This window comes from Thermobia domestica, chromosome 1 (assembly GCF_964235325.1).
Source record: "Thermobia domestica chromosome 1, izTheDome1.hap1.1, whole genome shotgun sequence".
NCBI classification, from domain to species: Eukaryota; Metazoa; Arthropoda; class Insecta; order Zygentoma; family Lepismatidae; genus Thermobia; species Thermobia domestica.
Window position 1 is genome coordinate 86,919,360 of NC_137454.1, and position 15,756 is coordinate 86,935,115.

Here is a 15,756-nt window from a genome sequence, read left to right on the forward strand (position 1 = left end):
GGTCATAATTTATTTTACTGATAACTTCTAAGAATCAGTATTTACTGTTCGATTACGATATTTTTGTGTTGCGTAGTATTCCTTTTTCATGTTTAATCTTCAAATTACGTAGATTACACAATAAGTACAGATATTAATGTTATTCAGTTAATTTATGGGATATTATACAGGGAATATAGAATGCATTTTCTTCCGAAGTTGTAATTTAAAAATTTAAACTTTTGATTTTCCGTTTAGTACATTGACAAGAATTTGAGTGTATTCTACGGTAGTTTAGATTTCCGTACTTGTATCAACAAAATGGAAGACATATACATCGGTCATGGATACATTCAGAAATCAGTGAAAAAGTGTGTTCAAGAAAAAGATCTGTGTAAATTTTGTCCTGTTTTCGCATTAGAAATCACAAATTAATGTATTTCGGATTGATTTTGTATAGAGAAATATATTCCAAAATAACCGAAGTTGACCACACAATCAATGATGGAAGCATGTATTATAAACACTATGTACAGATGTTCACTTAGATATTTTCTTATTAGGATGTGACATCTTTGGACTTATGAGCTTTAGTTTTCTGTTTTCGTATTAGTGATGAGAATAATAATCTTTAAATAATAAACGAAAAACAATTAGATTGAAATGTGTTTGTATGAATTACAACTTCTCAAAAAAAAAAAAAAAAAAAAAAAAAAAAAAAAATCACTGTTATCTAAATTGACGCATCTTACTGTGCCACGAAAAAAGTAATGCTAAAATATTTCACTAGTTCTTGATACCATCATTGTCAATAAAGCAGGATAAAGTTGAACAGTCCTAAAATTCTGATTCCTGTATATTCCTAGGTATTCCTGAGGCCATACAATAAAGGTAAATGCTTAATACTTCCTTTTTTTCAATTTTCACCATTGTTAAATTAACAAAAATTATTGTATTCTGAGCCATTTGACACATGATACACTAAGTCAGAGCTTGTTCTTTTTCCATCCGATATACAAGCCATTGTCTCATTGCTACTTTTGTTACATAAAGGACAGACGGTACACTAATTGTGATGAGTCTAATACTTGATTTGTATGTATTCATTAAATGACACGAGTACTGATTTCAATTTATGAGCATTTATTGAAAAACAAAGGAAATGGGATGGTTTAAGTGCTCAGTGTTTTGTTTAAAAAAAAATGAATGTCGATGATTAGGAATCAGAGTAAACTGAAAATATTTCGAAAGCTTACACGAATTGAGTCACTTCTTTTCACAAATATCGATGGTCTGGGAGAAATATTTCGAAAGTTGAGATTTTTTTTCGAACTTTTATGTGAACAGTTATTCAGCTTTCAAATGGACATTCTAATTACAGTAAAACTTATTATTTAGTCAGAATTACTAATATATATATATATATATATATAGGTAGATTGGTTGAGATTGCAGATTGAAAACTGCGCATGGAGTTAATTTTTTTTCGGATTAAGAATGGATTTCTTAGTTTTAAACGGTGAAATCTGACCAGTTACGGTGTAAGTATTACTATGAATAATGATCATTTAGAAAAATAGTTTTTAATGGTTTTACGTAGCATGTCGAATTTACCAGTAATAACATTTAATATGTATAACTTGAATAATTAAGTGGTATTTCAAAATCTAGTCAATTATGAAACAGCTTTGTATGTGACAGTACAAGCTGTGTACTTTTTCTTTCAAGTGAAACAAATGTTCACTAAAATTGTGTGAAGGATACTCATATATATCTTTCAACAATTGTTTGTTTTTAAACCACATTAAATAATATAAACTTTTTTTTTTTTTTAATGGACCCATTACTAACCTTCTAAGATATTATTTGATACTACATGCTATCCATAAAAATTTCACTATTGCAATAATTTTGTCTTTTGAAATAAGAAATCTTCACACAAAATTAAGAGGAAAAAAAGTATTTGTATGGAAATATATATTTTTATGATCTTTGTATATATATATACATATGTAAAAAAGAATTGTTTCTATATTTGCGACTTTTGTTGATATTTTTATTCTGGTTTTTCAAGTGCGGTATGTATATAGGGATGTGAATAACTTGTATACGTATTACTTTTGTACTATTATGTAAGTTTTGTGATTTTAAAATATACTGATGAATAAAGGTTGTATTATCATTAGTCTTTTTTTTTTTCTCTCTCTCTCTCTTTGCCTTTGCAAATTAAGCAGTAATACACGAAGCCAGTGCATTTTTCTGGTGGTACGCAAGATCGGCACCTTCTTATCAACTTTTTTTTCTTTCTTTAAATCTGATTTCTCTGTCACATACATACACACACACACATATATTATATATATATATATATATATATATATATATATATATATACACGAGATAACGAAAAAAAAGTTCTTGCCGTTTTTGAGGTCTCATTACTCATGCGCGTACAGAGGAAATGAAATGACGCACGTGCCTGCCAAGCGATCAGGAGTTAGGATGATCATCAATCTTCAGTAATACAGGCACGTTGTGTACATTATAGTAATCATAGCTTGTCTAATGTCGAAGAGAAATGGAGGTATTGAAGCAGCTTGTTCGCATGTGTTTGTTTTATGACTTTAAAGTGGGCTTGTCAGTTGCTACATCAAGTCGCCACATACGCCGGGCATTTAGGGAGAATGACATAATGTTAAAGTGAACGTACCGCCATGTATTGGTTCCAGAAATTCCGTTCGGGAGCCTTTCGTATGAACGTCGCAGTGGACGACTACATGTGTTGGATGAGGAGGCCCTGAACACATCCATTGATGACAGTAGTCTAACGTTTGCAGAAAGGTTCCTTGTTTCCGCTGAAACAGTCAGACTGCATTTACATGGGATAGTGAAATCATACAAGTTAAGCAAGTGCGTACCCCCACATATTGTCGATAGCCAACAAGGAACGAGTGACAGTTTATCCTTGCTCACTCGGCACCTGAACACACTTATATTTGATAGTTTGCTCATTGGTGACAAAAAGTGGGTCCGCTATGACACACCAAAGCGTACTAGACATCGGTTGTCGCCACGAGAGACTATTCTTCACACTTCAAGACCACCTCCATGAAAGATTCTCTCTGTCTAGTGGAATTATAGGCAAGTGATTCATTACGAGCTCCTTCCACGTGGTCAGACTATATTGCTGACCTCTACTCCACAGTTGCAAAAAGTGAACCGCAAGTGTGTGCTGTTCCTGCACGATAATGCAAAGCCACACGTGGCAAAGAGGTCCCGAGAGACCCTTCAGTATCTTGGTTGAGGGACACTGCCACGCACCATATTCACCGGACCTTGTGCCAACAGATTACTACTTGTTTCATTCCCTCAACATCCACCTCCGTGGGAGATCCTTCGGAAATGAGAAGAGACCTGCGGAACGCACTCACGGATTACTTTGCATCCACGACCGCCGACTTTTATCACCAGGGTATTGTACAACTGCAAGAACGTTCGCAAAATGTGTTGGATGCTGATGGAGATGACTTCGAAACCTAAAGATATGTACCATCCACTATATTGCTCTTTGTTTATCACTGCTCTGGAACGGCAAGCTTTTTTGGTTTGTATTTACAAAATGAATATATCAATTTATAATGATTCGAATATTGGAAGAAGAGTATATTTCTTAAGGTAATACCACCAATGTATGGAAGCACGTGGTAATGTCTTCCCTAGTTTAGATATTGACGCCTTTCTTTGCACCCAATTAGAGCTCGTATCCATAGTGAGTACCGGCAGACATTTAGAAGAAAAAAAAATAGAACAAAGACAATGATCGTAGCCAATTTACTTACTACAGCCGCCGAAGTTAAAATTACAATAGTTGCTGACAAAATTGACCATGTTACTACAGTTTTTCTTCCTTAACTTTTGTGATAGAATGAGAGAATAAAAATAATCTGAATTCTAATAAATGTAGCCTGATATTGCTACGAGGCAAGACTAGCAATTTCTTATCCTAACAGGGATAGAGATGTACTAGTAATGTAAGAATTAGCACAATAATAGGTTGGCATCTCGCTAATATATGTGAAAATTTTGTCTTTACATGACCTGTTGAATTAATGATACAGCCAGAAAATAAGGCGCGGGAGTATCTTGGACAAAATCGAATATCGGAATGTCATTAGATTCTCCATTTTTACGTAAAATCGGCACAAACGATACATGAAGAGATGGCAGTTGTATATAGTGAGGCATGTCTATCCTATGACGGTGAAACGCTGGAAAAGAATTTAAATGTAGTCGCACAAGCCTGCAGGATGCTGTCCCTCAATGAACACAGATCCAAACGTGGTGACGAAATTTGAGCAAGTAAGCATTAGTAAGAGTCCGTTCACACCATGTTACATGACATTCTACATGTGAATAAAATGGCAGCAAGGTAGTTTCCCATTTTCTTGACGTTTCAAAAACAGGAAGGAGTGCAATGTGTACAAATCATTTTCGAGCTTCGAAAGGATCCTTTTGTAAACAGATTGGTGACTATGGAGGAATCCTTTGTATATTTATTAGTTCCTGAAACCAAAGAAATGAATAAGATATAGAAACATGCATCGTTCTTCACCTCCAAAGAGGCTAAGTGTAGCGTTCATCCAGTAAAGTCATGTTATTCGTGTTCTGCCACCATAAAGATGTGACCTTGACTGATTACTTACACAAAGGACTACTATCACAGGAACATATTACAGAAACCTACCTCAAAAGTTGCAGGGTGCGGAAGGTCAAAGCAAAGAGACGGGGTTGCTCTCGAAAGATGTGTTGCTCCTAACGAATAATGCACCGCCACACCGAGCAGCAGAAACACTCACTTTTGTGTGCACCAATGTGGCTACAAACCTTTGTCAACCACCATATCTTGGCTCCGATTAATTTATCTTCCGAAATATGAACATTTACGGCATAAAGAGTTCTGCGTACGATAATGAGGTAATTAATACAGTGGAAACCTGGTTTGCCTTTAACTTCACAGACTTTTATGTAGATGGTATTAATAGACTGATCCATTAATTGAAATAATAAGACAATAGAAGTGAATATATAAACACGCGTCCGTGGACGAAACTGCAGATCCCTATTTCATCTCTATCATGGTGAGGACAAGAGCTTTCTAACCTTCCCTCGAATAACTGCAACGTTGGTGTCATTTTCTGATAAAAGCATGAGATCGCTAGCAGCAACACACCTACTACAAAAACTTTCCATATATTTTTGTTGAACATTTTAGTGCTTATTATTTAAATAAATATACAATATTCTATATCACGAAACATTTTTTAAAACTTTGTACGATGATATATGCTGATTCAACAACAAAAATTGAGACGGCATAATTTAAGAAACATGTTTATTTAATATACGTGATAATATACCACGTTATACCAGAATTCTTTTAACTTTTTGTTTCAGTACGCCGCACCTATGGAAATGTTCTACACTTAACGACTCTACTATTAAAGAAATAACACATATGAATATTTTTTTTCCTAGTTACTCCTTCAGTCTAGCATGTATAAAATTTTAAAAAAATAACTGTCATAGCATTAGATGCTTTTTAAGTCACTGTGATCAGTCCAAATAAAACACTGTAGGTACAAAATTCTTATATAATTCACCCATCATACATTCCAGTTGCAAGGAGCAAGTTTCTTCTTGTAAAATGAAGACACAAAATAGGAGAGTTCTTTGTTCCGTAACTTCTGAGTAAATACGTTTCACTGTTTTTCTTAATATCTGGATTATGTGAAATATTTACATCTTCAAGTGACATCTCTTCTGCTAATCGAGTGAAGTCCCACAACTTTATTGTGCAGTCAATTGAACCTAGAACAACAATAATAGACACATGTAGTAATATTGTTGATATATATTAAATAACAATGGACATTTTTCTACATTATGCAATATAGAGGCTAATAAATGTATGTTGCACGGTTGCACACTTTTTAAAGTTTATATTAGAACAGCGTTTCCCAACCTTTTTCAACTTGCGGCACACTACGGGTGTTACTTGGATTCTCGCGGCACACTTATAGATATTATTATTTGTAAATATAAAACACAGTGGTACTTTTTCTGTGATTATTGATCTCATCACAAAGAAGAAAGCTCTTTCACTGTTTTTTCCAACTTGGTAAATCATTATGCTTATTTTTCATTCTAATTTAAAAATAGAAAACAATTGCAATGAAATATTGGACTTTGGTTTCTAAAAATACGCTTTCTTTCTAAAAGCTGTATCCAACCTTTTACTAAGAAGGAAGATCTCTAAATAACGAACAAACAAACAAATCTCTTTTAGTTTTAAAACACAAATGTAGATAATTTGTCGAAAGGATTGAATGATATTTAAAATTTTCAAGCTACGAAATAGTCTGCAACAATAAAGAAGCAATAATGGTCATAACAATTATAACAAATACTTTTTTCAACATTAGAAATGTACGGAACACTAACCCGGTAAGAAACTTAAAATTGTAGATTCATAGTAGAGGTTCATAGTAATGTGAAATACAAATATACAATTTTCCCTACGTTTTGCAATTTTATTGCTATAAAATTAATAATTTTGTTTCGATTCCTCGCGGCACACCAGCGGCCCATTCACGGCACACCACTGTGCCGCAGCACACCGGTTGGGAAACGCTGTATTAGAAGATAAACCATTGTTAACATATATACTTTTATACATACGTAGCCTACTACTTTTGATCTTTGCAGCTTGAAAAAGCGACTGGGTACTGGTGTAGCATTGGCTCACCACCTACACTATTTGTTTCAGTTACGAATAGGTTCGATGAATTTGTAATAAGTATCTTTAGTTAAATAGGCTAGTTTTATATATACAGGGTGTTTCAAAACAACACCGACAACGTTTGGGTAATGATTCCTGACACCAAGATAAAACGAAAAGTATAGACCAACCTGGATGCACAAATGGTTCCTTTCGGAGTTAGAGGCTGCCGAAAACAAAAAAAGTACTTTAAAAGGTCCATAGCTCCAAAATTATAGGACCTACCGTAGTCAGGTCAAGACTTCAATTAGGAACTAACATGTGTCTTATCCAAAAATACATGTTTCAGAATCCTAAGGTACCCACGCAACAATTTTTACAGAGACAGTTTGGCTACGGGCATATAATTTGACGTACTCAAAAACTACCGCTATAAAAATTGTAGCGGAACAGGATTCTAAAACATGGATATTTGAATAAAGCACATATTTCGCAAATAAAGTCTTGACCCGACTACGGTATGTCCCATAGTATTGGAGCTATGGGCCTTTCAAGTTCATTTTTTCGGCAGCCTACAACTCCAAAAGGAAGCATTTGTGCACCCAAGTTGGAATATACTTTTCGTCTTATCTTGATGTCAGGAATCACCTCTCAAACGTTGTAAGTGTTGTTTGGAAACACCCTATATCTATCTATCTATATCTATATCTATCTATCTATCTATCTATCTATCTATATATATATATATATATATATATATATATATATATATATATATATATAAACTAGTCACAGTACTAATCTAATCACATATGTTTTTTCCGTAATAATAATAAGAAAAACAACATTATACACATATTTCGACAGCAAGTCGCAATAGACATCTAATAGATAAATACAAAAACAACTAATTCGCCTACTCAATCGCATTCATTAATCAGTCATGTTGTGTATTTAAGAAGTTTAATATCATAAATATGCCTGTGTTGATTATAATGATAGCGAAATTGCTTTACATTAATCCCTTCTTAATCCGCACTGTGCTAAGTGTAAGTTTAAGTAAAATAATCCTGCTCGCAATCATTCGAGGGAGTCTGTCAAGGCTAGGCTGCGCGCGTACCACTCATCATTCTTGTGGACTGCAACTACTGTACGTCAAAGAGTTTGGAATTTGAAAGTTCGTCGAAGTTCACTGTTCACTCAGTTTGAAGTTACTATTCCCTAGTTACACACGCTACAAGTACAAACAGGTAACGCAAGAACTATTTGTTTCCTATACTTAATGTGAGTGGCAACTCGCAAGATCGAGTTACCCAATCTGAGGACTTAAGTTCAAATCCAACTAGAACTAGAAATTCTACATCTAGTCAAGTGTTCTGTTACCTTTTTATATCTCGACTATGTGTTCCACAGTTCCATCTATATTGTCAGTTTTGTTCGGAACTCTGCTTCAACGCAGCCAGTGCACTTAAAGTGCGCGACAAGATTAATACTGCCAGGACGCACATTTGAACCAAGGATCTTGCAAGGCTACTTCCAAGGATCCTGTCCTGTTGACTTCCTTCCATGACTGAACGAATTCTTCGAGATACTCAATACATGTTTAAATGATCACTAATGCGGGCCTACTCCCTAACGTCTAGTAATTATTCTTCGTTCAGGACATTTTTTATGCGAAAATGATCACTAAAATATTAGTTAAGTGATACAGTGTTTTATCGTACTGCTATCAATCTCGCCAAACTAGATGCAAATCGTCTTGAGCATTGTGTCTCCTTCAAGATACAATGCACCTGCTATCCATCACTAATACTGATTGAACTTTGAACTGCTGGTCAATGCTTCGCTGAGTATGTGAATAAACTTCACTAAGGAATGACTGTAAACCACTGGACTAATACGTTCTTGTTCACAGAGGTTATTTGCAATTTACAGTATGATTTTCATAAACGATAGTAGGGCCACCTGCAGCGAAATGAATATTACCGGCTGCCCAGATTCATTGGATATGTGTATCCACAACAGGTATGCGATGAGCGTTTGTGTTGGATAATGAATCTGAAGTAATAATGAACACCTAGTGGGAAGGTTACATAAAAGCACTTTCCGATACCAAATACAGTTATTGTGCCATAATCAAAAAGTGCAAGGAAGGTGTATTCATCGTGTCGAAGAGTGGCAAAGTACGTATGTTCAATGGGGCAAGAAAGGTGAGGAGTGGGACGATTCCTGTAAGGCGAAAACGAGTCAATCTCCCTCCTGCTATGAGCCGTACACTAGCTACTACCCGGGAAATCCAGGCTCTTGTCACAGGGTGAAGTGCATACCAAAAGTATGTGTCGTTTTCCCCTAGTTCAAAAGCTAATAAGGGTAAATTAATATTGTATTGAAAATTAAAACAAAAATATAAACTCGAAAATTGAAAATTGTGAGAGTTATGGGAAAAGGAAACATACTTTTGTTACTCACCTCGTACACAGTGAGAGATTGCAAACCGTGTTGGAATATTCCTCAAGATAATTCCCACCATAATGCACTGTGTTGTGAATTTGGAAACTAGTCGAAAGGGACGTGTTCAAAAATATTCTTGCCAAAACATACTGCTGAACGTCGCACAAACTATCGACGGCTCTACGAGCACCATTTATTGGGTGATGGATGGAAAAATGTTACTGATTGATTCGGGTTTAATGGAAAATATGTTATTGCACTAGATATCTACTATATCTCAATGACTGCAACAGATCGCGTACAATTTTCTACGAAAAAAACTGATGTTAAAAGACTTCTAAAGATGGTTCCATGAACGTAAGAATGTACTGGAAAGAGATTTATGATAGTTACAATGTTAAGCTACAGATATACCGTGTCGCCAAAAACTGACAAATTCCAATTATTACCAGACTATCCTCATGACATTTTTAGTATGTATGGAGAAAAGACATATAGGGATGGATCCATAAAGACAAGCACCAGGGTTGGTATTTAAAAAAAAAAAAAAAAAAAAAAAAAAAAAAAAAAAAACATGGTTTTTATTTAAAAAAACAAAATCCCGGTTCTTTTGGTTTAAACCTTTTTTTTAACGAGGGTTTTTTTTGGTTTAAATAATTTGCTCTGTGTATTTATATCATATATGGACAGAAATAAGTGTTTTGCCTTGGTGTTATTATGCAGCAACCGGAAAGGGATCACATAAGCTTAAAGCGGAATCCAAACTGCTTCTCGCTTTACATCCGAGAGAAATTGTTCTCCATTAAAACTCGAAACCGGGACTAATTGGCCACAAATGCAATACGTCTGCCGACTCACTTACGAAGGACTTCTGATAAAAATACGTTGTACTGATCTTTACATACTTGTTAATATAATTGTCAAGAGTCATTTCAGAATGACAAAAAGATAAACAGTTGCACAAGTGAAACCATTATACAGAATTACATATGGACAATTTCACAATACTGCAGAGTACAGAAGAACTAATTTAGTCCAAGTTAGTTCACTACAACTTTTATTAGTCCAAGTTAAAGAAATACAACGTCTTAATTTGCATATCAGTAAGAAAAAAGAAAAAAGATACGAATTATTTCAGTCCACTTTGGCTCTGACCCATTTGTACATAATAAGATACCAAAGATACTTCTGATTTCAATAAATGCTTCTCGTGGAGTTTGTATGACCCATCCCCCCCAAAAGTACGGCATTTCGATGTATTTTATCAATAGTAAACATTATTAAAACGAAACAATATTTTGCATTTTTCAGGGTTCATACAAAAGTATTGAGTTCAATTTCCCTGAATTTTCCAGGTTTTCCAGGTATTAATTTTGCAATTTCCAGATCTAGTGGAAAAAACTAACAGTAAGAGAACACATAAATTTTAAGAATAATATATTTATATATTTAAGAATGGCCACCCTTCTCGCCTATCAAAGATTGCAATTAAATATTGAGTCACAAGAAAATAAATAAAATTTAAGTTGGAAAAATATTAAGTTGAGAAGCCTACTAAGAGAATTAATAAGTAAGTACTTTTGTCCCATACTTGAATATATTCAAAATATACAAAAATATTGAACTCAATATTCCTGATATTTCCAGCTTTTTTACTAGATATGATCGATTTCTCTGAATTATCCAGGATTTTTTCTTCCAAAATCAATTTCCCTGAGATTTCCAGGTTTTCCAGGTAGTGTATGAATCCTATTTTTCTTTGATTGGAATCGCATAACAATAATAATAAACTATAAAAAAAATCACAAAAGAAACATTCATAAACATATATATATATATATATATATATAAAAGTTGCTTTTGTAGTATAAGCTCTTTGAGTAATGAATGGGGAATTTAGATCTGAATATAATACAAATAATATACAGGAGTAAAACGTAATAACCCACTAATGTGTGTTCATCAAGATTTTACGAACACTTACACTTTTACGAACATTTTTCGTTTTTTGGTTTAAACCGTTATATATATATATATATATATATATATATATATATATATATATATATATATATAACTGGTTTAAACCAGCCAACCCTGACAAGCACCCAGCCGTACCTCTCACTGGACGGTCCTTTTCCTTCAACAAATGGCAAAGGTATTCGTGTCATTCCTTTCACCTACATTCTAATGAAAATCTCCGAATACCTTATAGATGGAATATAACGCTTTCGGCCTCTTCATCCAAGCCTTGGCATAACGGAGGCCCCATACAATGGATAGGATAGCCTGTGGAAGTCAGTAAAGAAAAGTGGTTGCATCTGAACACGTCTACACTGTATGACAGGCTCCTCCAATGGATACTTCGGCTCCAAGCGATAGCTAGATAGAGGCCAAGCGATAGCTAGAATCTTGGGTTACAAAATAGGGTATCACTGGTAGCATCATGGAATTTCCTTGGGATCTCGAAATCGTCAATATAGATTAAGAACCTCTGTAACCCTACATTTAGCAAGCATTTATCTCTTACGTTTCATTACCAAGCTTTAACAGTTTAAAGCGCATGAGATACGATTTTGAGAACGTTCCATATAAAAAGTTCAAATATACACATTACTAAAAGGTCAAACTGAATCTAGCTACTAACGACACTGACATTTTCTATATTCGTTCATTTTTAGTTGCATCGAAACCAGACTGATTATGTTGCTGGAAGCTTACGAAATAAAGCATTCATCAAACAAGTAAACTATTTGGCTGCAATCGGAGTCAATTCAACGTTTTTTTTTTGTTTTTTTTTTTGTTTTGTTTTGTTTTGTTTTGTTTTAGTTGAGATTTCTTTAATATTTAGTTTTCAAGAAAATCAAAAGATATGCTGAACCGAGTCAAGTTAAATGAAAGCAATCGTGTACATACTTTAAGTCATTTTGCGCCGAATACGTATATATTATAAGCCAATGCATTAACCATGTGTCACCGGCTGAAATGTTTGCCGCATGGCCAGACAATCTTTCATGTGCTCTTGTGGCATCACGGTGGATATTTTGTTTCAGTACACAGGTGAGTCGAATTGCAGGGCAGACATATAACAAAAAAGTCGCATTTTTTCAGTTTTTCTCAGTCATATGGGTTTGAAATACTGATGAAATTAGTTAAGATTGAAAGAAGTAGTAAACTCACTGCAGCTACAATCCATGCAGGGCTATAGGCAACCAGAAGTAGCAAGTTCAACTGGTGGTGCGTCGTCAGTGCATCAGCTCTCAGGTATCATTATTTCTGACTTTCTGCACCTGAGTTAGCTACTTCTTAACTGACATAGTTCTCCAACTGTCTCATGGCATCATGAAAAACTGAAATTAGGTCTTTCAGTTTTATGTCCCTCGATTATACCTTAGATGATGTTACTGAACGAAACGGTGGAATGAAGGAAGTGGGAAGAAACGGTAGAATCCGAGAAAACCGATGCAATTGTAGTTGTCCCTCACAAGGTCCATTTGGTAGCTGGGATTGAACCAGGTACCCAAGCACCAGAGGTGAGCGCTTTGACACTGAGCTACCATGGCCTTACATGATAATGGGTCAACACCAGAAAATGTTAGTGATCCAATTGGGAGTAGAACCAGAGAAGAATTTGAAGTCGCGTGCGCTAATAATTCGGCTGCGTAGGAGCTCAATAAAATAAAATTTTAAAACTTGAGCATTTTGTTACTTTTTTTAATACTCGGTACTCGCGTCCACAGACAACAAATTTTGATGCATATACTAACGAGAAACAGCTGCTTTTTTCAAAAGAATAATAATATTGCACATAACTATTTTGTTGAAATCTTATGTAGAGTTGAAGGAAGCTCTGGGAAATAAGTTTTTTAACATGACGGTACAATACTTGTGATAAGTTATACGAAAAGCCATATTATCATAGATGTCAAATAAAATATATTACATACTAGCAGAGTCAATTTTTAATATCATTATACTAACAATAAGAAGGATAGGTTTGAGCGCGTCAGGTCCTTGTTTCCGCCACTGGTCTACAATGTAGGTTTATGCATAAACTTGAATAGTATGGTTGAATAAAATATATCAATTTTAGTAACAGTTCTCACACTTTTGTCTACCGCACAAGCAGCTTTATTATTATTATTATTATTATTAAATGCAATATGAGTCCACTTTATCTTTCTTTTCTATAAATTATAAGACTTTATATGTAGTCCTTTTAATATTGGAATGCATTACTTTGGCGATTTTTTCCGTTCTCATTTTCCATTTCAAATCACTACAAATTTACTTTAATAATATTATAACAAAAAAAAAACAACAAAGAAATGGAATGTGAATTGACTTTTAGTGCTCTTATGTTCTGGCTATCTGTAAAGTAGTACAGAAAACCACTCATACCTCCCCTCCCGACAACTGCTTCAACCAATAACAGCATATAAACACAACAATAGGCAATATATACTTCTCTTGTGTGAAAAATATTTAATTTACAATTGCTTTTTTTTTTTTTTTTAATTTCCCATCATTAATTTAAAGTATAGATTATCAATGTTATCACTGGGCTAACAGATTTTTTTTTTTTTTTTTTTAAATTTAAAACAGTTACAATATTATTCTCATGCATAGGACTCTCTTTTTCACCCCGATCTACAGATTATAAGAGGTTTATTTACCAAAAAACCTTTTCATATTTAACATAACTATGGTTTAAATAAATTAAAAGTATAAGATTCACATAACGACATATGACTTAAATTGACGACACACATAAACGACATAATAAATTACTGGATAAAAACGCATTCTAGATTTTTTTCATTTAAAAAAAAAAATGATGTTTGCTTCATCCAACGTGTATACAACAAAAGCAAACCCTTTACACAATATGTAAAATAAAATAAATAATATATGGAATTCCAAAACCAAGAATTTTCTTTTATCACTAAAATACCACAGCTCAGTTATTTGCAAATAGATTCAACTTTTCTATCCTCTACAAATCCTCACCTGAAGTTAATATATTTCCATCCCGACTGAAGGCTAATGCATGGATAGCTCCAGTGTGGCCACAAAGTTCAGCAAGTAAGTGTCCATGAGCCAAATCCCACAATAATACCCTGCAATCTGCACCCGCCGACGCTAAAAATCGGCCCTCCACTGAGAAACACAGAGAATAAATAGGAGCCTGAAAATGAACAAAGATATTCTATTACTGTTTCGACACTGAATCCATAGCAATTATTATTGTATGAGACTTAATTTTCAGGACACAGAGAACAGAGTAGTTTTGAATGTTTACTACCGTGCCATATTAGAATACAAAGTCACGTGATAACGTTAGTAGACTGAAGATGGAAATAGTTAAGTGCAAGAATATAAAACACAATGGAAACGGGTTGATTGGAATGGATAGAGGAGGGAGAAGAGTAATTAATGAAGAGAGAAATGTACGTATGAATAATTATATAAATAATAAAAAGTGCAATTAAAATTATGACGTAACAAAATAAAAGTACCAATAATAATATGAAATAATACAAAATGAATTGTTTACGAAAAAGTTTTGTAGAAAAACAATTAAATTGTAAAGGTAAAAATATAAGTTTGCGAAACGGAGTAAGTGTAGTCAGGTGAGATAGTCAAAGAAAAAATTCAATTCCCGAAATGCCCAAGATCGGGTCATTTTTGATCCATGTATATTTCTCATAACAAGTCATAATATAAATAAGATACTGACATTTTTTAGTTTGTACCCCTGTTATTAACATGGGTCGGTGAGAATCCTTACGAATCATAGTGTTCTGCCATAGTACAGGGTCAGCGTTGTTCATGATGCTTTTGGTCAAACTAAGTAACACTCTTGAAGAAAACTTCATGAACCAAATTTACTGATATATAGTCTGGCAGTTTTATGTAACTCCCACTTCAGTTAAGTATGCATGAGAAACAAGCCAAAAAATACCATGCTCTAACTAGGCACACACGGACCAATTGGCTCTGTTCGAACACACACATCCACAGCAGTAGCGACTGTGCTGTCATGTAGTGGAACTATGTGTTGTTTGCACTTCAAATATACACAGACATAAATTACTTATCTGGATTCGATATTTACATTATTACACAAATTATCCATAATTTTCTTCGGGATTTATCCAAAAGAATCGTACTGCATAAACTAACCTTGTGTCCTGTCATTAGTCGAACATGATTTCCAGTGACACAGTCCCACAGACGAACAGTTCTGTCGCTTGAACCCGTCGCCACGTAATTCGAATTGGGATGAAACTGAACACACTGCAATGACAAAAATATTTATAAATAACAAACAGTCCATTTCAAAATTATCCTAGTACGAAACAGAACCAAAAGCAATAAAAGGTATGTAAAAATGCGATTTAACCATCTACCGGAACTATCTACATTATGCTCGCTCAATATAAAAATGAAAAGGCTACGACACTATAATTTGTATTTCTACCGAGATATTTTAAAGTTGAATATATGGCTTAATTACCTCATAGCTGAAGAAAACGTTACTTATA

General features: G+C 34.1%; 1 protein-coding gene across 1 annotated transcript in view; it reads right to left on the bottom strand.

The window, feature by feature from the left end:
• Window positions 1–5,354: 5,354 nt before the first annotated feature.
• The window catches only part of Taf5 (TATA-box binding protein associated factor 5), a 48,863-nt gene continuing 38,461 nt past the window's right edge, over window positions 5,355–15,756 (bottom strand). The window contains exons 10-12 of the mRNA XM_081760572.1: window positions 15,395–15,508; window positions 14,219–14,396; window positions 5,355–5,847 (exon numbers count right to left, since the gene is read on the bottom strand). Coding sequence (XP_081616698.1) covers window positions 5,636–5,847; window positions 14,219–14,396; window positions 15,395–15,508 — 504 coding nt within the window. The 3' untranslated portion in view covers window positions 5,355–5,635. The remainder of the gene's footprint in view (window positions 5,848–14,218; window positions 14,397–15,394; window positions 15,509–15,756) is intronic.